The sequence below is a fragment of the Etheostoma spectabile genome, chromosome 8 (genome assembly GCF_008692095.1).
Source record: "Etheostoma spectabile isolate EspeVRDwgs_2016 chromosome 8, UIUC_Espe_1.0, whole genome shotgun sequence".
NCBI lineage: Eukaryota > Metazoa > Chordata > Actinopteri > Perciformes > Percidae > Etheostoma > Etheostoma spectabile.
Genome location: NC_045740.1, coordinates 12,347,591 through 12,362,939, shown reverse-complemented (window position 1 = coordinate 12,362,939; position 15,349 = coordinate 12,347,591). Strand labels below are relative to the sequence as shown.

Here is a 15,349-nt window from a genome sequence, read left to right as displayed (position 1 = left end):
TTCAGTTATTCCGTAGCAACAAATCCTCTTGCAGCCGAGTGTCACAGACAGGGTAGGGAAGTCCAAAAGGATTCAGGGTCGAATTGTTGCATTGATGGTTTAGTTTTTCATAGTATTTGACAATCACATAAGTATAGACTAATGAGAAAACATTTCCAAACTAAGTCTGAAATGGTATTTTATGCATATTTCCTCATATTTAATATTTACAGGACCATTCTTTCAAGTCTCTGTCACCCAAGACATCTTGAGGGCAAGTGAGAGCAAACACACATTTATGAAGCCATTATCTAACAGACAATAAAGTGTAGCAAAACATCTCTATAATGTGACTGCTGCAGACTTTCCCCCCGCTGCCTGACCAGCGCTCCTGGCATGACCCAGGCAAGCAGAGAGCAGATCCTGGGTGGGACTACAGGGGAGAGAGATAGAAAAATAACTTGGGCGGGTAGACAGAATGCGATAGACTGAGACAAAACATGGACGGGGCAAAGGAGGAAGAGAGAGGCAGAGAGCAGACAGAGGAGTGAGAGGAAGGAAGGAGGGAGGGAGGGAGGGAGGGAGGGAGAACGTGATGGTCCACGTGACGCTGGCTCAGGCACTGCAGGCTGTTACGTAAGCGCACCCCCTGCCCTGTCTCCTCATGGACTGAGCAGACTCCGCTTCTCTCCAATCCCTCACCCTGTAGTCGCTGCCCACTTTTTTCCCCATTCTACTCACATGGCTCCTCACATGGCTGCCTCCCTCCCTCCCTCCCTCCCTCCCTCCCTACTTCCCTCAATCACTCTCACTCCATCTCTTTCTCTCACTCTCCTCCACCCACTCATTGCACCCCAGGGGAGCCACCAACCTCTGCTGCCTATGCTGTCACTCTGTCTTTCTCTCCTTCTGTTTTTTTCTGTCTGCCTCTCCCTCTCTCATTATTTCCATCAATCGTTTTTTTTTTCTCTCTCTCTCTCTCTCTCTCTCTCTCCTGTGCAGTGAGGCTGCAGCTCCACGCTCAGGGCTACAGGGATATGACAAAGAGAGGCCACAAATACATGCTTGAGCACACTTACACACACCTACACAAACTGACATTTCACATATCGTTACTGCATTGTCTGGCTGCTCGAATGCGTCGAGCCGCTTCTAAAAGTGCCTGTTTTTCCACTTTGAATTCATCTGATCATATTCCACACACACACACACACACACACAACTGAGCCATTTGTCTTTCGAAAAACAGTTTGACTGACACATGATGCAAAAGAAATAGGGAAAAACAAAACTCTGACTGCTCTTGGAGCTCTAAGTGACTGGCATTTACTATATTCAGAAAGGTAGTCTTGACAGAATTACTAATGAGATTACACTGAAAGAGAAGGTAATGACACATGCATACATTCCATTCAAACAAGTGATGTTGTGGTGCAACAATAACAGCCTTTAGTAGGACAGCATTGCCAGCCAAAAATAATCATGTCTGTATGAAATCCCACATGCTCAGAGGACAGCAACACATGCTTTGTCCCAGCTTTCTTAAGGTGCTCTAGGAAATTCAAACAATGTTTATTTTCTCTCCTTACTAAGATTTTTTTAAGCACACTGATTGAGGTCTCGACCTGAGCAGCACATTTTGTGTTGTGTGAATTGCTCAGCGTCACCTACTCCACCACACAGCTGGAACAGACTCCCATCCACCTTCCAAAAGGTGATTACCTGACATTTTTTTGTACTTTGGCCGTCACCCTACACACCCTCGGTGCACACAAACATACACACGGAGCCATCACTTTAAGTGTCCTCTACCAACTTTTTGTCATTCACGTTCCAGAGGGGGTGCAGCAGGAGATGGGCTCCTGCAACCCCCCACTCGCTGCAGTATTGATTTATTTGTTCAGTGCTTGCTGCCCTCCTCTTCCTCCTCCTTCCCTTACATACTCCCTCCTATTCTCCCTCTCAGTGTGAGTGTGTCCTCAAGTGCCTCCCTTTCTTATGTAACAACAGAGAGGCCCACAGCATACTGATGAACGGGAGTCTGGGCCCTGGGCCGACAGACCTGGGAGAAAACAAGTACTACACCGCACTGCTGATGGGTGTACAGCATTGCTGGCACTGGAACACAGAGCTAAAATCCACAGCAAACTTTGAGATTATTTTACCTAATTCGTACATTTTTTGATGTAACCATGACAGATTAATACCATTTTCTCGTAGAACAGAAGTTTTCCTTATAAAGATGACCAACAGTATAATTATAACCATGTTTCTGTGACATTCTTTCCATGCAGGTTTAAGTACTTACAGCCTCCTGAAAGCATTCCTTCTTGTCCAGCATCTCTCTGAGTGTTTGCAGGATTTTGATACACAGCTTCTCCTCATTGTCCATAAGCTTCTTGGTGTGTTTGATCAGTCTGACAGAGGGACAAGATAAGTGCTGTATCATTCACAGCTGTGTCCTGTTAATGCAATCACTGGCTCACATGTAAAAACAAAGCAATATTTTATTGATCATCACAGGTGAAATCTCCTTTTCTGCTCTCAAGGGAGATCAGGCAGCGGCAGAGTACCAGCACCCCTGGAGGTTTGATGATGTATCAAACTAATTCTTTTTTAATGAAATATATAATAATAATAATATAACACCAATATTTAACCCAGCAAAAATAACAGCAGCAACGTCTCTCAAAACATCCTAATCTAACCCTAAACCACTATGGCACTATATATATATATATACTACAACACAACTACAACACAACACTGGATCTAGCTAGACCGGAAACAAAACAACAACAGGCACACCGCACACACTTGTTTGGGCTTGTGAGCCGGCCAAAGAGTAGTAACGTTACGATTTGAGGGGATGGCGAGCACGAGACGCCGAAATGGATGCCAATAAGATTCTGAATGGAAAGTTTACTTTTTAAAAAGGTGCCAAAGGGTTCCATTGACAAGACCAAAGTGATCTGTGTTTTTTCATTGTGAACTGAGCTATTATTGCAGCACGTCCAGTCTGAAATACCACTTGATGGCCAAGCACACATCTTATGCGAATTCTTCGCCCCCTTGTCAAAGTATTTTTTTCCCCCATTTATTGATGTTACATGACCCACGTGACGTGTTTGTCCAATCAGCTGTTGTTGTTTTTTTGGGGGGCGACAATACAGATTAGCGCCGCCTGCTGTTATGGAGACACATTATGTCTCGCGCAGATGCAGAATTTACGCTCAAATCAGCGTCACTTCAGTGTGTTCCAAGGCACTTTTTGAACCAACTCGGGGAGACAGTCAGTCCAACGGTCGGCCATCGGCTTGGTGTGTCAGAGCCCTTACATGCGGCCTCCAGGCCTACAAAAATGAGGAATGTGTTCGGTGTTCCTTACATAGGTTATTGGCAGCGACTTACTTGGACATGAAAGCTCCACTCTCACAGCGTAACCGTGCAGCCTCTGGAAACAGCAGCTCCGGGCTGTGAAGAACATCCACCAGCACAGAAAACTCTGCGTGAACCTTTGGGCTGAACTGTTCCTCCAGGAGGGATACAACCCCCTGTTCGTCACAGACAGACACACATAAAAGCTCAGTCAAATGCTGTTTTGGAGAGATTGATACGGCTAAATCCCATTCAGAAATCCTTCATACAACGTCACAATTTTGCAATGTCGGTTAGGTGATGACTAAAATATCTCAACAAATGTGGGTTGGATTGCGATGAAATGGTGTACAGAAAGCCTTAATCCCCAGAGGAGGTAGCTTTGTAACTTTGGTTATCCACTGAACTTTTCTCTATGTCGCCATGAGGTTGACAACTATTATTGGATTGCTTGCCATTAGGTACAGACATTAATGTCCCCCTCAGGATGAATTGTAATAACTTTGGTGATCCCTTAACTTTTTATCTAGTGCCAACATAAAGTCAAACATTTGATTGCCGTCAACTTAGTATACTAACCAAACCAAACTAAGATTGGGAACATGCATTGGCAGAGCTGCTAGTATGGCTGTAAATTCCAGGTCTTGTTAAAAAATGTGCACCTGAAGCTTCTCAATGATGTTCTTGTAGTCAGGACCACCCAGGGTCTCCTTGCGGGGTCGTGTGCGGGCAGAGGTCCTCCAGTCCTTGGCTGCTCGCTGCACCATGTTACTATGGACTTTGAGAGACAAAGTGTTGACCTGACTGTCCAGATCCACTGGGATGGCTATGGCCCGTGCCTTAGCTGGGGAAGAACAAACATTTGGATGTCATGGGATTTTATTTTATTTTTAAAACACCATAAATAAATTTTACTATTACATTTATTAGTAATTTACACTTTATTCCAATGCATTTTTTCCCTTTAATGTTCACATTCCAAGGCTGGTCAGCAGAGTTGCAACACTCACCAACGTCAGCCAGTGTTTTGATACAGCTCTCAATATTTGCCTTCTGAGCGGAGTTGATCCAGGTGCAGTTGTAGATCCTGAAAGAAGACTGGAGCAGCTTGATAAAGACTGACTGGTTTGTCTGTGAAGAGGGAGCAGGGAATGCTGTTTTAAAAAAGGGGCATACGTGTTGAGAAAGACAGAGATAATTCTGATGGTAAAACTTCAATATTGTTTCTGATAGGAGACATTATTACAGAGTTCTGCGTAAAACACCTCAAACTTCTGCTTTAGGTACAAATGTCTTCAATAAAACAGAAGGTCCCAGGTGATGGTGCGGTATAGGAGGCAGTTTGCTGTCAAATCTTTTTACTGTAAAGTAGCTAAAAGTTGGCAAAGGATTTGGACAAGCCATGAGTGAGCCTCCCTCTGCGGACACATTTCACTTGCTTGTCAGAGGTGAAAAACAATACCTGCAGGTTGGAGTGGTTAACAGAGAAAGGTGAGCTGAAGAAACCCTTGACAATGGCCATCACTGTCTCTGTCACATACTTCTCCAGGGCCAAATCGGCATGGTTTCGGTCTGTGGTACTGTTGCACACCTTAAATACAAAAAGGAAATAGAGGAAAACTTCTGAACAAGCTCATACTCACATCACATCCACATATCCTTTTCTCTGCACATGCAGCATACCAATGGATTTAGCATATTAGTAAGCCTCATTAGAAAAGTGTCAGGAGGACATGGGTGACCTTTCAATCTGACAGAGCCTTACACTGGACATGTCCACCAGGAAGTTGTCAAAGAGCTTCCAGATATGGTTGGAGGTGTAGATCTCCTTCATTTCTACCTCTGTGTCCACGTAGCAGTGATTCACAAAGTTCACGTAAGCAATTTTCACCTGGTGGATGAAGAAATAAGGTGCCTGCTTACTTTCAGATAAAAGAGACATAAAATGTATCCAAGGATGTAATAAAATTAAAAAGTACATTATCAATAACAAAAAAACTCAAGGTATGTTATTATGAAAAAATCATGTAGCTGTTACCTCTGGTATACAGTTGACATTAGTGACAACTTTGACGATGTCGTCCAGTGGCAGCAGAGAGTTACATTTCAGCTCTGTGTAAACGTTCTTGCCCTCGGTGCAGGCCGCCAGGAGCTCCACGAGCGTGTTGTGGTAAGCCAGAGCTCCATCCTCTTCTGTCCGATCTCGCTCGGAGCCCATCATCTGCAGCAGCACTGGGAACGAGGAGCGGTCGTTGTAGAACACCAGCACGTCCTCACCTCCATTCACAAGCTGGACACAAACAGATACCCGAAGAAAAAGAAAAAAAAATTGTAATTCTAACGAATTAATTAAAAGGCTTTCATTTAAAAAAAAGACATATATTCTCACCTCTGTCATGACTTTGTCCTGACATTTCTTAACATTCTTTCCATCAGCTTTCACAATAGTTTCCAGAAACTTGAGGTACTGGACGTGTCTTCCGTGTGTTTCAATGCAGTGGACAAAATGATGGACCACGCGGTCACTGATCTCATTGCACAGCTGGCAGTTGTTCATGAAGATGTGACGCATCGTCTCAGCCTCAAGCAACTGGTGAAAAGTGGGAGCCATGATAGAAGACAAGTTAAAAAAGCAAACAGTATATTCATGTATTTGTATAACATAACCTAACTAACACTTTAAAGGCGCTGACACGCCAACCCGATTACTGGCCGTCAGACAGTCTGACGAGGTTGGTGACTCAAGTCTGTTTGGTGCGTTTAGGAGCCAACAATTTGACATGATGAATCAAATTATTTTTGTAAAATACGAGATTGTACTCCGACCAAGCCGCCATTATGTTTGTTTTTGAGCTTCCAGAGAAGCCAGACCCACGTTACACGTTTGTCCAATCAGCTGCTGGTTTTCATTTTTTGGGCGACAATACAGATTAACGCCGCCGGCTGTTACAAAGACGCATTATGTCTCGAGCACACGCAGAATGTACACTCAAGTCAGCGTCACTTCAGTGTGTTCCAAGGGACTTTTGGACCAAGTCAGGGAGGCAGTCAGTCCACCTGCCTTTTTTGGCACACACACCACACACACACACACCACACACACACACACACACACACACACACACACACACACACACACACACACACACACACACACACACAACACACACACACACACACACACACACACAACACACACACACACACACACAAGTTACAGCAAAGGCATATCAACATACCCCAGGAGTGAGGAAGAGGTTCAAATGTTTAGCAGCAGAACTGGTTCTGAGGATTCCTCTGCGAAGAAATTTTGCAAAAAGACATGTGCCAGGGTCATGATCCATTCATCTTCTCATCACTCTGTGTAAAAGCAGAAACAAGCAAAGAACAGATTATTAGAGTGAATGTAAGACAGCGTGTTTTCAAGAAACCACGTTATGCAAATGTTCACTGAAACATCCAGTTGGACGTTGTTCCTCACCTTCTCATAGGGGATCTGCAGCAGGTCCAGCACCACAGTATGGGCCCCCATGTTCTTCAGCAGCCTCTGCTGCTGCACACGACTCTTCTTACTGGGATAACACAGCTTACTGAGCCGCAGTAGGATCTAAATATTAGATACACTAATGTCATATAAATTACAGAACAAAAAGATAAGAAAAACCTGGAAATAAAGAAATGGACCTCTCACCTCCTTCACAATGTTGTAGTTGTTTGCTTTGTTGCTGTCAATTTGAGGTTTATTATCTCCATCTTGTACTGGGCTCAAGACAACCTCCTGGCAGCATGAACACATGAAGAAAAAACAAGCCTTTAGTACATTCACTATGCACTCACTATTCACTATGAAAAAAAACATTTTTCTCTTACTGTCTGTCTACATATACCTGTATTCATCCTCTGTCTGAAACACTCCGTTTTAGTCCCTTTAAGCCACACTACAGAAAAAAAGCTTACTCTTCTCTGATTGGTCTGCTTGTTCAGAGTCTTTTGCATCTGCACTATCGGCATCTCTGTACCATCATTGCAGCCAGGGTATAACTGTAACGGCACTGTAGCGGCACTTTCTACCTATAAATAATATAGTTGTGACATCACAACCGTAAGGAAGTCCTGATGGCTTTTTAAAAGGCAAATTTAGTGAATACAGGCTGTGAGCATTGAGTAATTTAATACTTTCACAATATTTATATAGCAGCTAAACCAGCTTGGGGTGGCAGTAGCTACGGAGGTACCAGGGGGGGTACGGAGGGAAGTACGGAGTGGAGACTGGTAGCTGGAGACATGCCAGTTGACTTGCTGGGCACTGCCAAGGTGCTCTTGAGTAAAACTAATGACGTAAAACACACGCTACATGCAGGACTGACTAATAAAAAAAACGGATTTACAGCAGATTCCTGTTCTGCCAGACAAACATTATTCATTATTAGTACTAAATCAACAAAACAGCTTTCCATCAGCTTTGATGAACAATAACAACAAACAAAGAAGCCACTTCCAGTGCAGCTAAATGACTGATGTGATGTTTAAGATAAATATATTTACTTCTCGTGGATAAATAAATGTCACACTAAAATCTGGCTTTTTCGACAGGGGGGCTTAAAGAGACAGGCGCTCCAACAAAAGAGTCTCTTACAGAGGGTGTGTACAGGGGCAGCAGCTATGGGCAGGATGAGAAAAATAAAGAGTGTTCTTTTAACATTAAAGCATGTAAACATGTTCTACAAAATACTGGATGAGGGTAATCTTGTTCCTGTTTACAAGAAAGAAAAACTGGAGGAAAACGTACAGTTTGATGTAACCTGTATCGTGCAATTCCTTTGATATCAAAAAAATAAATAAGAAACACAAAATACAAGTATTAACCTGAAAATTCTATAAACCATAATAGGTCCCCTTTTAATAATGGTACACAACCTCATTGTTTTGTTCTTTGTCCTGCCTGACCCCCAGGTCTTCGCTGCTGTAGACTCCACTCTTCTCCACCCACAGCTCTGACTTTTCAACAGTCAGACGCAGCTGATCCAGGTCGGCCTTGATCTGCTTGTAGTTCTCTACATCCTGCTCTGACACTAGCAGCTGGACCTGGAAGTCACACAGACACACAGGATTAGAAATTAACCAGACATAAAGACACTAAAAAAACAAATGTGTGTAAAAACAAAAAGCTTGTGCAGCTCTAGATTCCAGCCAAGGAAGCTCTTAGTGAGACAATTTCCAACAGCTGCTATTTGGCCCTATGGAGAAACCTCCTAATCCAAACTGAGGAAGTGCCTAATGCTACACCCTGTCACCTCTCCAAGTATAAAATGCATGAGTGTAACTGCTGTGTTGTTACCTGTTTGAAGGCCTGCAGGACCTCAGCTCTCTGGCTGAAGTGTTTGAACATGAGCTGCAGTGAGCCAGACACCATTGGAGGGTAATCTTGCATGATGAGATGGATCAGAACCCTCAAAAACGTCCGGCCACCTTCGTCATCCAGCTCCACCGCACTTAGTTCCGAGCTGAAATCATACACGTGCACTATAACGTTTTGACGGAGGTTTTAAAGCAATTGTTTCCAAAGAGACCCATGTCATTCAAAAGGAAAGTGTATTTAAGCACAACTTTACCTACCTCCCTGCAAACATGCTCTCTGCTTTGGTTGCAATCTCATCTATGTCAGGTTCAGAAGCTGGAGACAAAAGAAAGTCAACAGGTCAGTAAACACCTCATTTTGGACGTGAAAATAATGCTCTTGTACTTGCAAGAGGAGAGAATAAAGTCTCACGTGTCATTTGGGGCATTTCAGCCAAAGAGGCAGAGCTGTCAGTTATGGTTTTGTCCCCAAATTCTTTCTTGTAGATGGACAACAAGTATGTGATCCTATAATCCAACCTCACACTCAGGATAAACTAACAGAGGAACAAAAAGCACAAACATAAAAAAAGTTTTTAAATAATGCCAAAATTTCACCAGAAATCCCTAAATGTACTGTACATTAGTGATGGTTAAATGAAGCTTCGCAAACCACTCTCTGTTCAAAGAAAAAGGTTAAAGGAATGGCAATTCAGTGTGTTTTCAACCCTTTGTTGAACAAAGAGCGCCATCTAGTGAGCTCCGAAAATAAAGACAGTGGTTTGCGAAGCTTCATTTGACAATCACTACTGTACATTCTGTAGGTAGCACTTACTTGCAGGATCTCAATGATCTTCAGCTTAGTGTCCATCACCATGACATCCTCATTGTCCGGTAGGAAGTGTCCTCTCCCGTAGCGCAGCGACGGAGAGCTGTCAGGGAGGCTGTGTGGCACACCTCGACTCATCATAATCTGAGTCATCATTTCCCCAACTCCATGGATCGTACGCAGGACATTGTTGCCTAAAGGAAACATTCATCTTCACACATTTTGCATGGTCTGTGTGTGTGTGTGTGTAAAAGCTATCACTTAGAAACCTATCACTCCCATTAACATAGTTGACATAATTCAGCTCAAGCATGTGACACTTTGACTATGTGTAACATAGCTAAAACGAATTCCATTAGGCCACATCAGCTGAATAAACAAAAAGCTCCAGTTATTGTTTCCAGTCCGTTAAACAATACCACACTGTTTTATTTACCACTTTGTCCGCTTATGTTAAACATTTCCAGAAATGTGTTGTCTTAGTCCTCCTATGGACATGTCTACATTATGCCATGCTCCTGTATACATTTTTAATTGCATCTGGATTTTCTTTGACGCAGTGGCCGCGGGTTTGACTCCGACCTGCGGCCCTTTGTTGCATGTCATTCCCCCTCTCTCCCCTTTCATGTCTTCATCTGTCCTGTCAAAATAAAAGCCCTAAAATGCCCCAAAAATAAAGAAACCTGAGGACTACTGACGCTGGGCTATTAATCATTTTAAACTAAATCTTGTTATGTTATTTTATTACCCAATTTATGGAATTGCTTCATACAAAGTCAATTATCTTAATCCCAAAACTAGAAAACAACAAAATAAAGTTTTACTCTGTTTAAAGCGCTACATAAAAGAGTGAACCGTAATTGACCAACGCAATGATATAAAGCACTTGTGCTGTGTAACTGCACTGACCGGCCTCTGGGCTCTTGTTGAGTTTGTTCATGAAGCTGAGTGGGTGCTGGACAATATCCAGGATGGCCAGCAGAGTGCGTGTGAGACGCAGCAGCTCACTAAAGCTATAGAATCCAAAGTAAACCAAGTGTCGTGCCAGATTCACCACCTGGAAGGGAGAAGTGAAACATCATGGTCAAAACCTTTTGCAGCAGCAGCAGCAGCACCTGCACACGAAAGATCAATCGGGCATAGTTTGAGACTGGAATAGCCCGTGAACAAAAAAAAAGGTGAGGATGAAACAGTTTATTTTACCTCTAACGTGAGTTCATTCTTGTCATTATCCCCGAATGGAAAAGGCTGACTGACCACATCTTTAAGGTATTCTTCTACAAACTCCATGGTGGGAGCAAACTTCCTCTTCATCTCCTCTCTTGACGTGTCAGTGGACTCATACTCAAACCTATGGAAAAGCGCAACCATAATCTCCATGTGGTGACTGGCAAAATACAGTACAGAATACAGCACAATGCACATAACACACGTAATCACACAGACAGACGCTCACTCGTGGATGGTGATCTTGGAGGGGATCTCGGTCCAGAGCCGGGCGTAGCGTACAGGCACTACAGCCTCCTGTGGGTCCCGGTCCACATGCATATGCAGCATGAGACGACAGAAGGAGGCTCTGAGGTTGTAGGGTAGGCAGTCGTCAAACATGCAGCGCAGGATCAGATCCACTGGTAGCTGACAGGAGATCTGGTTGATGGCTAGGTACTGACGGTCCAGACACATTTTAGCAAAGAGGTTTAACTGGTACCTACAGAGAAGACGAGGGACATGGTTTTGTTTTAAATCTATTGGGGTTGCACTTTACTTGAAGGTATCTACATAAGAGTGACATGACACTGTCATGAACTTGTCATTCAACACTATAAACAAGTCATAAACGTTCATGACATAACCCTTCTTTTAGGTAGTGTTGGTTTTGTCATGACAAGTTATGGTTAGGGTTTATGTGTTCATGACAGTATTATGTCATCCTTATGTAGAAAACTTCAAGTAGTGTTACCGATTTTGTTTTGCAGATTGGACATGGAACGAAAAGAGAAAAAACAAAACAAAACAAAAAACATACTACTGCTTGCTTGATTCAGCCATGTTTGTTTTACTGGGGAAAGGGGAATTAAAAGCAAGATTGCAAGTGTCACCTATAATAGGTGATAATGTCTACATCCATTTTGTGGTTGCCCTTAGCATCCTGGGCGAGGTGGCGAATGGATTTGCCGTGAGGCTCCTTGTGGCTGTCGATCCAGTAGAGCCAAGCCTCTTCCTCCTCCACCTCCTCCTGCAGCAGAGAGGACTCAAGGGTGGTCTCTGTGTTAGAGATTAGTCTGGGGGCGAAGGAGAGTGTGACATAAAGCAGTTACAAGAAAAACTGCAAACATTACACTCTGATGTAGAGCTGCTGCTGCTGAAAATATCCATTTCACAAAAGCACACTGGAGGGAACAACACACGCTTTACTGAATGTGAGTGTTTGTACAGGTTTAAAAATGAACGAATGAAATATGACAGGATCAACATGGATGTTTTAAATATAGATACCACAGGTATGACTCACTTGGTCTGGATGAGGATATCTGCGTTGGTGGGGTTCAACATAAATTTACAGATAAGCTCCTGTGTGACGGGGATGGCAGTCTTGTTGGACACGCAGAGATCAGACAGATAATCCAGGAATCTGGATGAGTATAGCACAAATGAATCATAACGTTTAACAAATGTTTTAACACACAATGTTTTAGCAGCGGAACACATGAACCAATTGTACACATGGAAGTGTGTGCTTGTTTCTGACTATACCTAACATCTTTGTCTGTCCCCTTTTTTACATGTAAAAATTCTTCATTCCTCCTTTTGTTTGGCTCTTACAGTATATACTCTGTTGTATTTTGACATGAAAAGCAGGGGGAAACACAGTAACAGCAACACCAATACCACACCACAAAATATGGTGCCACAGCGACCGTAGAGGGAAAGTTAGAGTTGAATTTCTGATAAAAATCTGAATTATTTCAAAAAAGTAGAGTAGGTAAAATTTACATACAGTATGTATTAGATTGCATTATTCTGCATTATCCTGTGTCCTTGCCATAGGGTTCAGTCCTTGTGTTACCAAAGTGTTATGTATGACTACTAATTTTCATGCACAATGTAAACATTTTTGTATACTTTTCATTATTAAATTGTTCCCTCAGACCATCTACTCTTCTGGAGGTGTAGGCCAACATGTCTGACCTGGGTTCTCTGTTGCGCCTCAGCAGGTTGACGAAGGTCTCAATCTCTTTGGCTGTGATGTGTTTTTCCAGCAGCTTTCGGTTGTTGTGCAGCAGAGCAGTGATTGTGTCCTCAGCCAGGATCTCATACCCAATCTGAGACTGCATGATTGAGAACTTTTTGGCTATATATTCCTACGCACAAGAGACATATGGTTATAAACACTTTTGATAGAAGTGGTGGTGAAATGAAGTTCAGAGAAAACGTCTGAGTAAAGATGCAGAAATGAGAGCGTAAAAATATGACAAATCCCTGCATCTAGCCTTCATTTCAACATCATCAGGGGAGAGTTGCAGCGCTGCGGTGTAAGGTCTGGCAATGCAAGACTACTCATAGTTACAGTACACCTGAGAGCTGCCCTTCACATCCACAGCCTGTTAGCCACTGAGCAGCTCACCATTTGTGATTAGTCAAATGCTGCAAATGGCGTTTGGTTCTATCAATGCATCTACTGACAGTAATTTTCAATTAACTCATAAATAATTTAGCTGGTGCCAGAGGAGCTGTAAAATTTTTTTTTTAATGAACTGCCTAATGTAGTTCTACTCAAACATAGAATCAGTTTCAGGAAATATGACAGAAAGTTAGTTTTATGGGGCCTGGAGGGCTCGGCTGTTGGAGCGGGTGCCTATTTTGTGGAGGTTTGCTCCTCGACGCAGCCTGGGTTTGATTCTGACCTGGAGCCCTTTGCTCTGTGGCGTCGCCCCCCGCCCCCCACACACTTTCATGTCTTCAGCTATCCTGTCAATAAAGGCCTAAAATGCACCAAAAAAAAATCTTTAAAAAAAGAAGAGGCGTTAGTTACCTATCGCATCTTTAACAATGGCTCTGTTCTATTCAAGTGTCACATTGGGACATGGCAGTGTGATCGTTCATTTTATTATTTACACTTGCCCTTTTACTACTGGGACATATCAAAATATCTAATGTATAGAGAAGGTCTGTTGCTTTAATGGAGTAATTATTAGATGGCCTGGCTAAGAGTGAGGCAAATGCAAATAAGACCAGGAAACCATAAACAACAAACGTGTCTTCTAGCAAGGTACCGTGTTTTTTTTTCCTGTTTTACTCTTGTAATAAAACCACACACTTTTATCTGGGAAATGCTAAAATTCAGGACAACAGTTACACAAGTAAAGGGATGTCCTAAGTCATTCAAATCAATTAGCATAAAAAGTTATGCAGGAGTAGTTAAGGTTAGCTTTATAGCTAGCTAGCTAATAGCTAGCATCAGTAGCTGACAGTAGCAGCAAAAGCCAAATGTGCCATTTCTTATCTCATAAAAACATATGTGAGCTCAGACAAATTCAGGATTTTCTTTCTGTCTGTTGATCCTCTAATGGACGACTGTTTGAGCACTACTTAGGTTTCTTGATTTATGGAGCTGTGGTCATCAGAATCTATACTGACAAGCTCCTAGTCAAAAAGCCATCTCTCCTAAGCTTCTCTACATCCCTGTGATATCTGTATGTCAATGAGCCTGACAAACTCAATGAGTACTTAACACTTGACTTGTTAGAAGACGGAAACATGCCTGGTTCTTGCGATAGTCCTGTTGGGAGTGGCGTAGCACCCTGTAGCAGAGTCTCAACATGTACTTGAAGTGAGCATAGCGCTGGTCTCCCAAATCCTCCAATTTTAGCATCGGACCATCCCCCTGATCTGTAAATGGAGCCTTCAGGATGCCAAAGATCTGGAGGAACAGTAACGCACATACATTGATGGAGAACCAACCAAGAATCTATGGACTATAACAGGAAAATACTTCAATAAGTACACTTCTTAAGGCCAATCTGTTGCAATGCAATAATTTAAGATTTTCACATTGTTGTCACTGTCAATCTGGGACCCTCATGTTAAACTTCAGATCAATCTGCATTCTGCAACGACACACAGAAGTGTTTGTGCTGACCTGGGCAAGGATGTTCTGTTCCCTCATGAGTTTCTGCCTCTCTCGATTGGGTGTGGAGGTGACCACTGACAGAACATCCTGGCCGTTGTTTGTTACCATGCACACAAAGAAAGCCAGGTCCTCCAGGAGCTTAGTCACAAACCTAAAATGTATATGAAGACAAAAATAACATGTGAAATCATAAAATATGCACACAGTCTTGTGTCACCTGTGTCATCACGCTCATGCATCTGTACCTCCTCTCATTCTGAGCGATGTTGCCGTACTGAAGCTTTCTCACAGTGGACTCCAGGACCTTGTTGGCGTCGTTAGCAAAGTCCAAGTCTCTGACCTCCGACAGGGGAACAGATACAATGGCAAAAGCCTCCTTGTCCTCTTTAGTGGGACAGGTACCAATCTGTTGTAAAAGCCAAAAGAAATGTCCAAATAATGCATCCATGTTTGTTTTACCCAAGTATGTGTTGGTGTGTGTGTGTGTGTGTGTGTATCCAACCTTGAGCATAACCGGACGCTCCTCCTCTGAATCGATGGGGACGTTGGTGCTCGTCACCCAGGTGTTGGTGCACAGGTGCCTAAGTCTGACATAGGAGTTTCTGAGAAAGCATGGGACATGTCATTTACAGTGACGTACATGATTGATTGTATGCTTACTGCTGTTGTTGAACCGAAAAGTATCCATCCTGGTC

At 43.0% G+C, this 15,349-nt stretch overlaps 1 protein-coding gene across 1 annotated transcript in view; it reads right to left on the bottom strand.

Moving 5' to 3' along the window:
- Positions 1-15,349, bottom strand: part of itpr2 (inositol 1,4,5-trisphosphate receptor, type 2) — a 63,243-nt gene that overhangs the window by 31,952 nt on the left and 15,942 nt on the right. Inside the window, 28 exon segments of the mRNA XM_032524195.1 lie at positions 2,288-2,396; positions 3,391-3,533; positions 4,020-4,201; positions 4,368-4,488; positions 4,820-4,948; positions 5,123-5,248; positions 5,396-5,647; positions 5,747-5,947; positions 6,597-6,628; positions 6,631-6,699; positions 6,702-6,717; positions 6,839-6,964; positions 7,049-7,135; positions 8,275-8,442; positions 8,696-8,861; positions 8,974-9,031; positions 9,128-9,251; positions 9,530-9,717; positions 10,433-10,580; positions 10,727-10,874; positions 10,980-11,231; positions 11,623-11,805; positions 12,036-12,155; positions 12,713-12,885; positions 14,286-14,444; positions 14,664-14,805; positions 14,900-15,060; positions 15,157-15,256. Coding sequence (XP_032380086.1) covers positions 2,288-2,396; positions 3,391-3,533; positions 4,020-4,201; positions 4,368-4,488; positions 4,820-4,948; positions 5,123-5,248; positions 5,396-5,647; positions 5,747-5,947; positions 6,597-6,628; positions 6,631-6,699; positions 6,702-6,717; positions 6,839-6,964; positions 7,049-7,135; positions 8,275-8,442; positions 8,696-8,861; positions 8,974-9,031; positions 9,128-9,251; positions 9,530-9,717; positions 10,433-10,580; positions 10,727-10,874; positions 10,980-11,231; positions 11,623-11,805; positions 12,036-12,155; positions 12,713-12,885; positions 14,286-14,444; positions 14,664-14,805; positions 14,900-15,060; positions 15,157-15,256 — 3,883 coding nt within the window.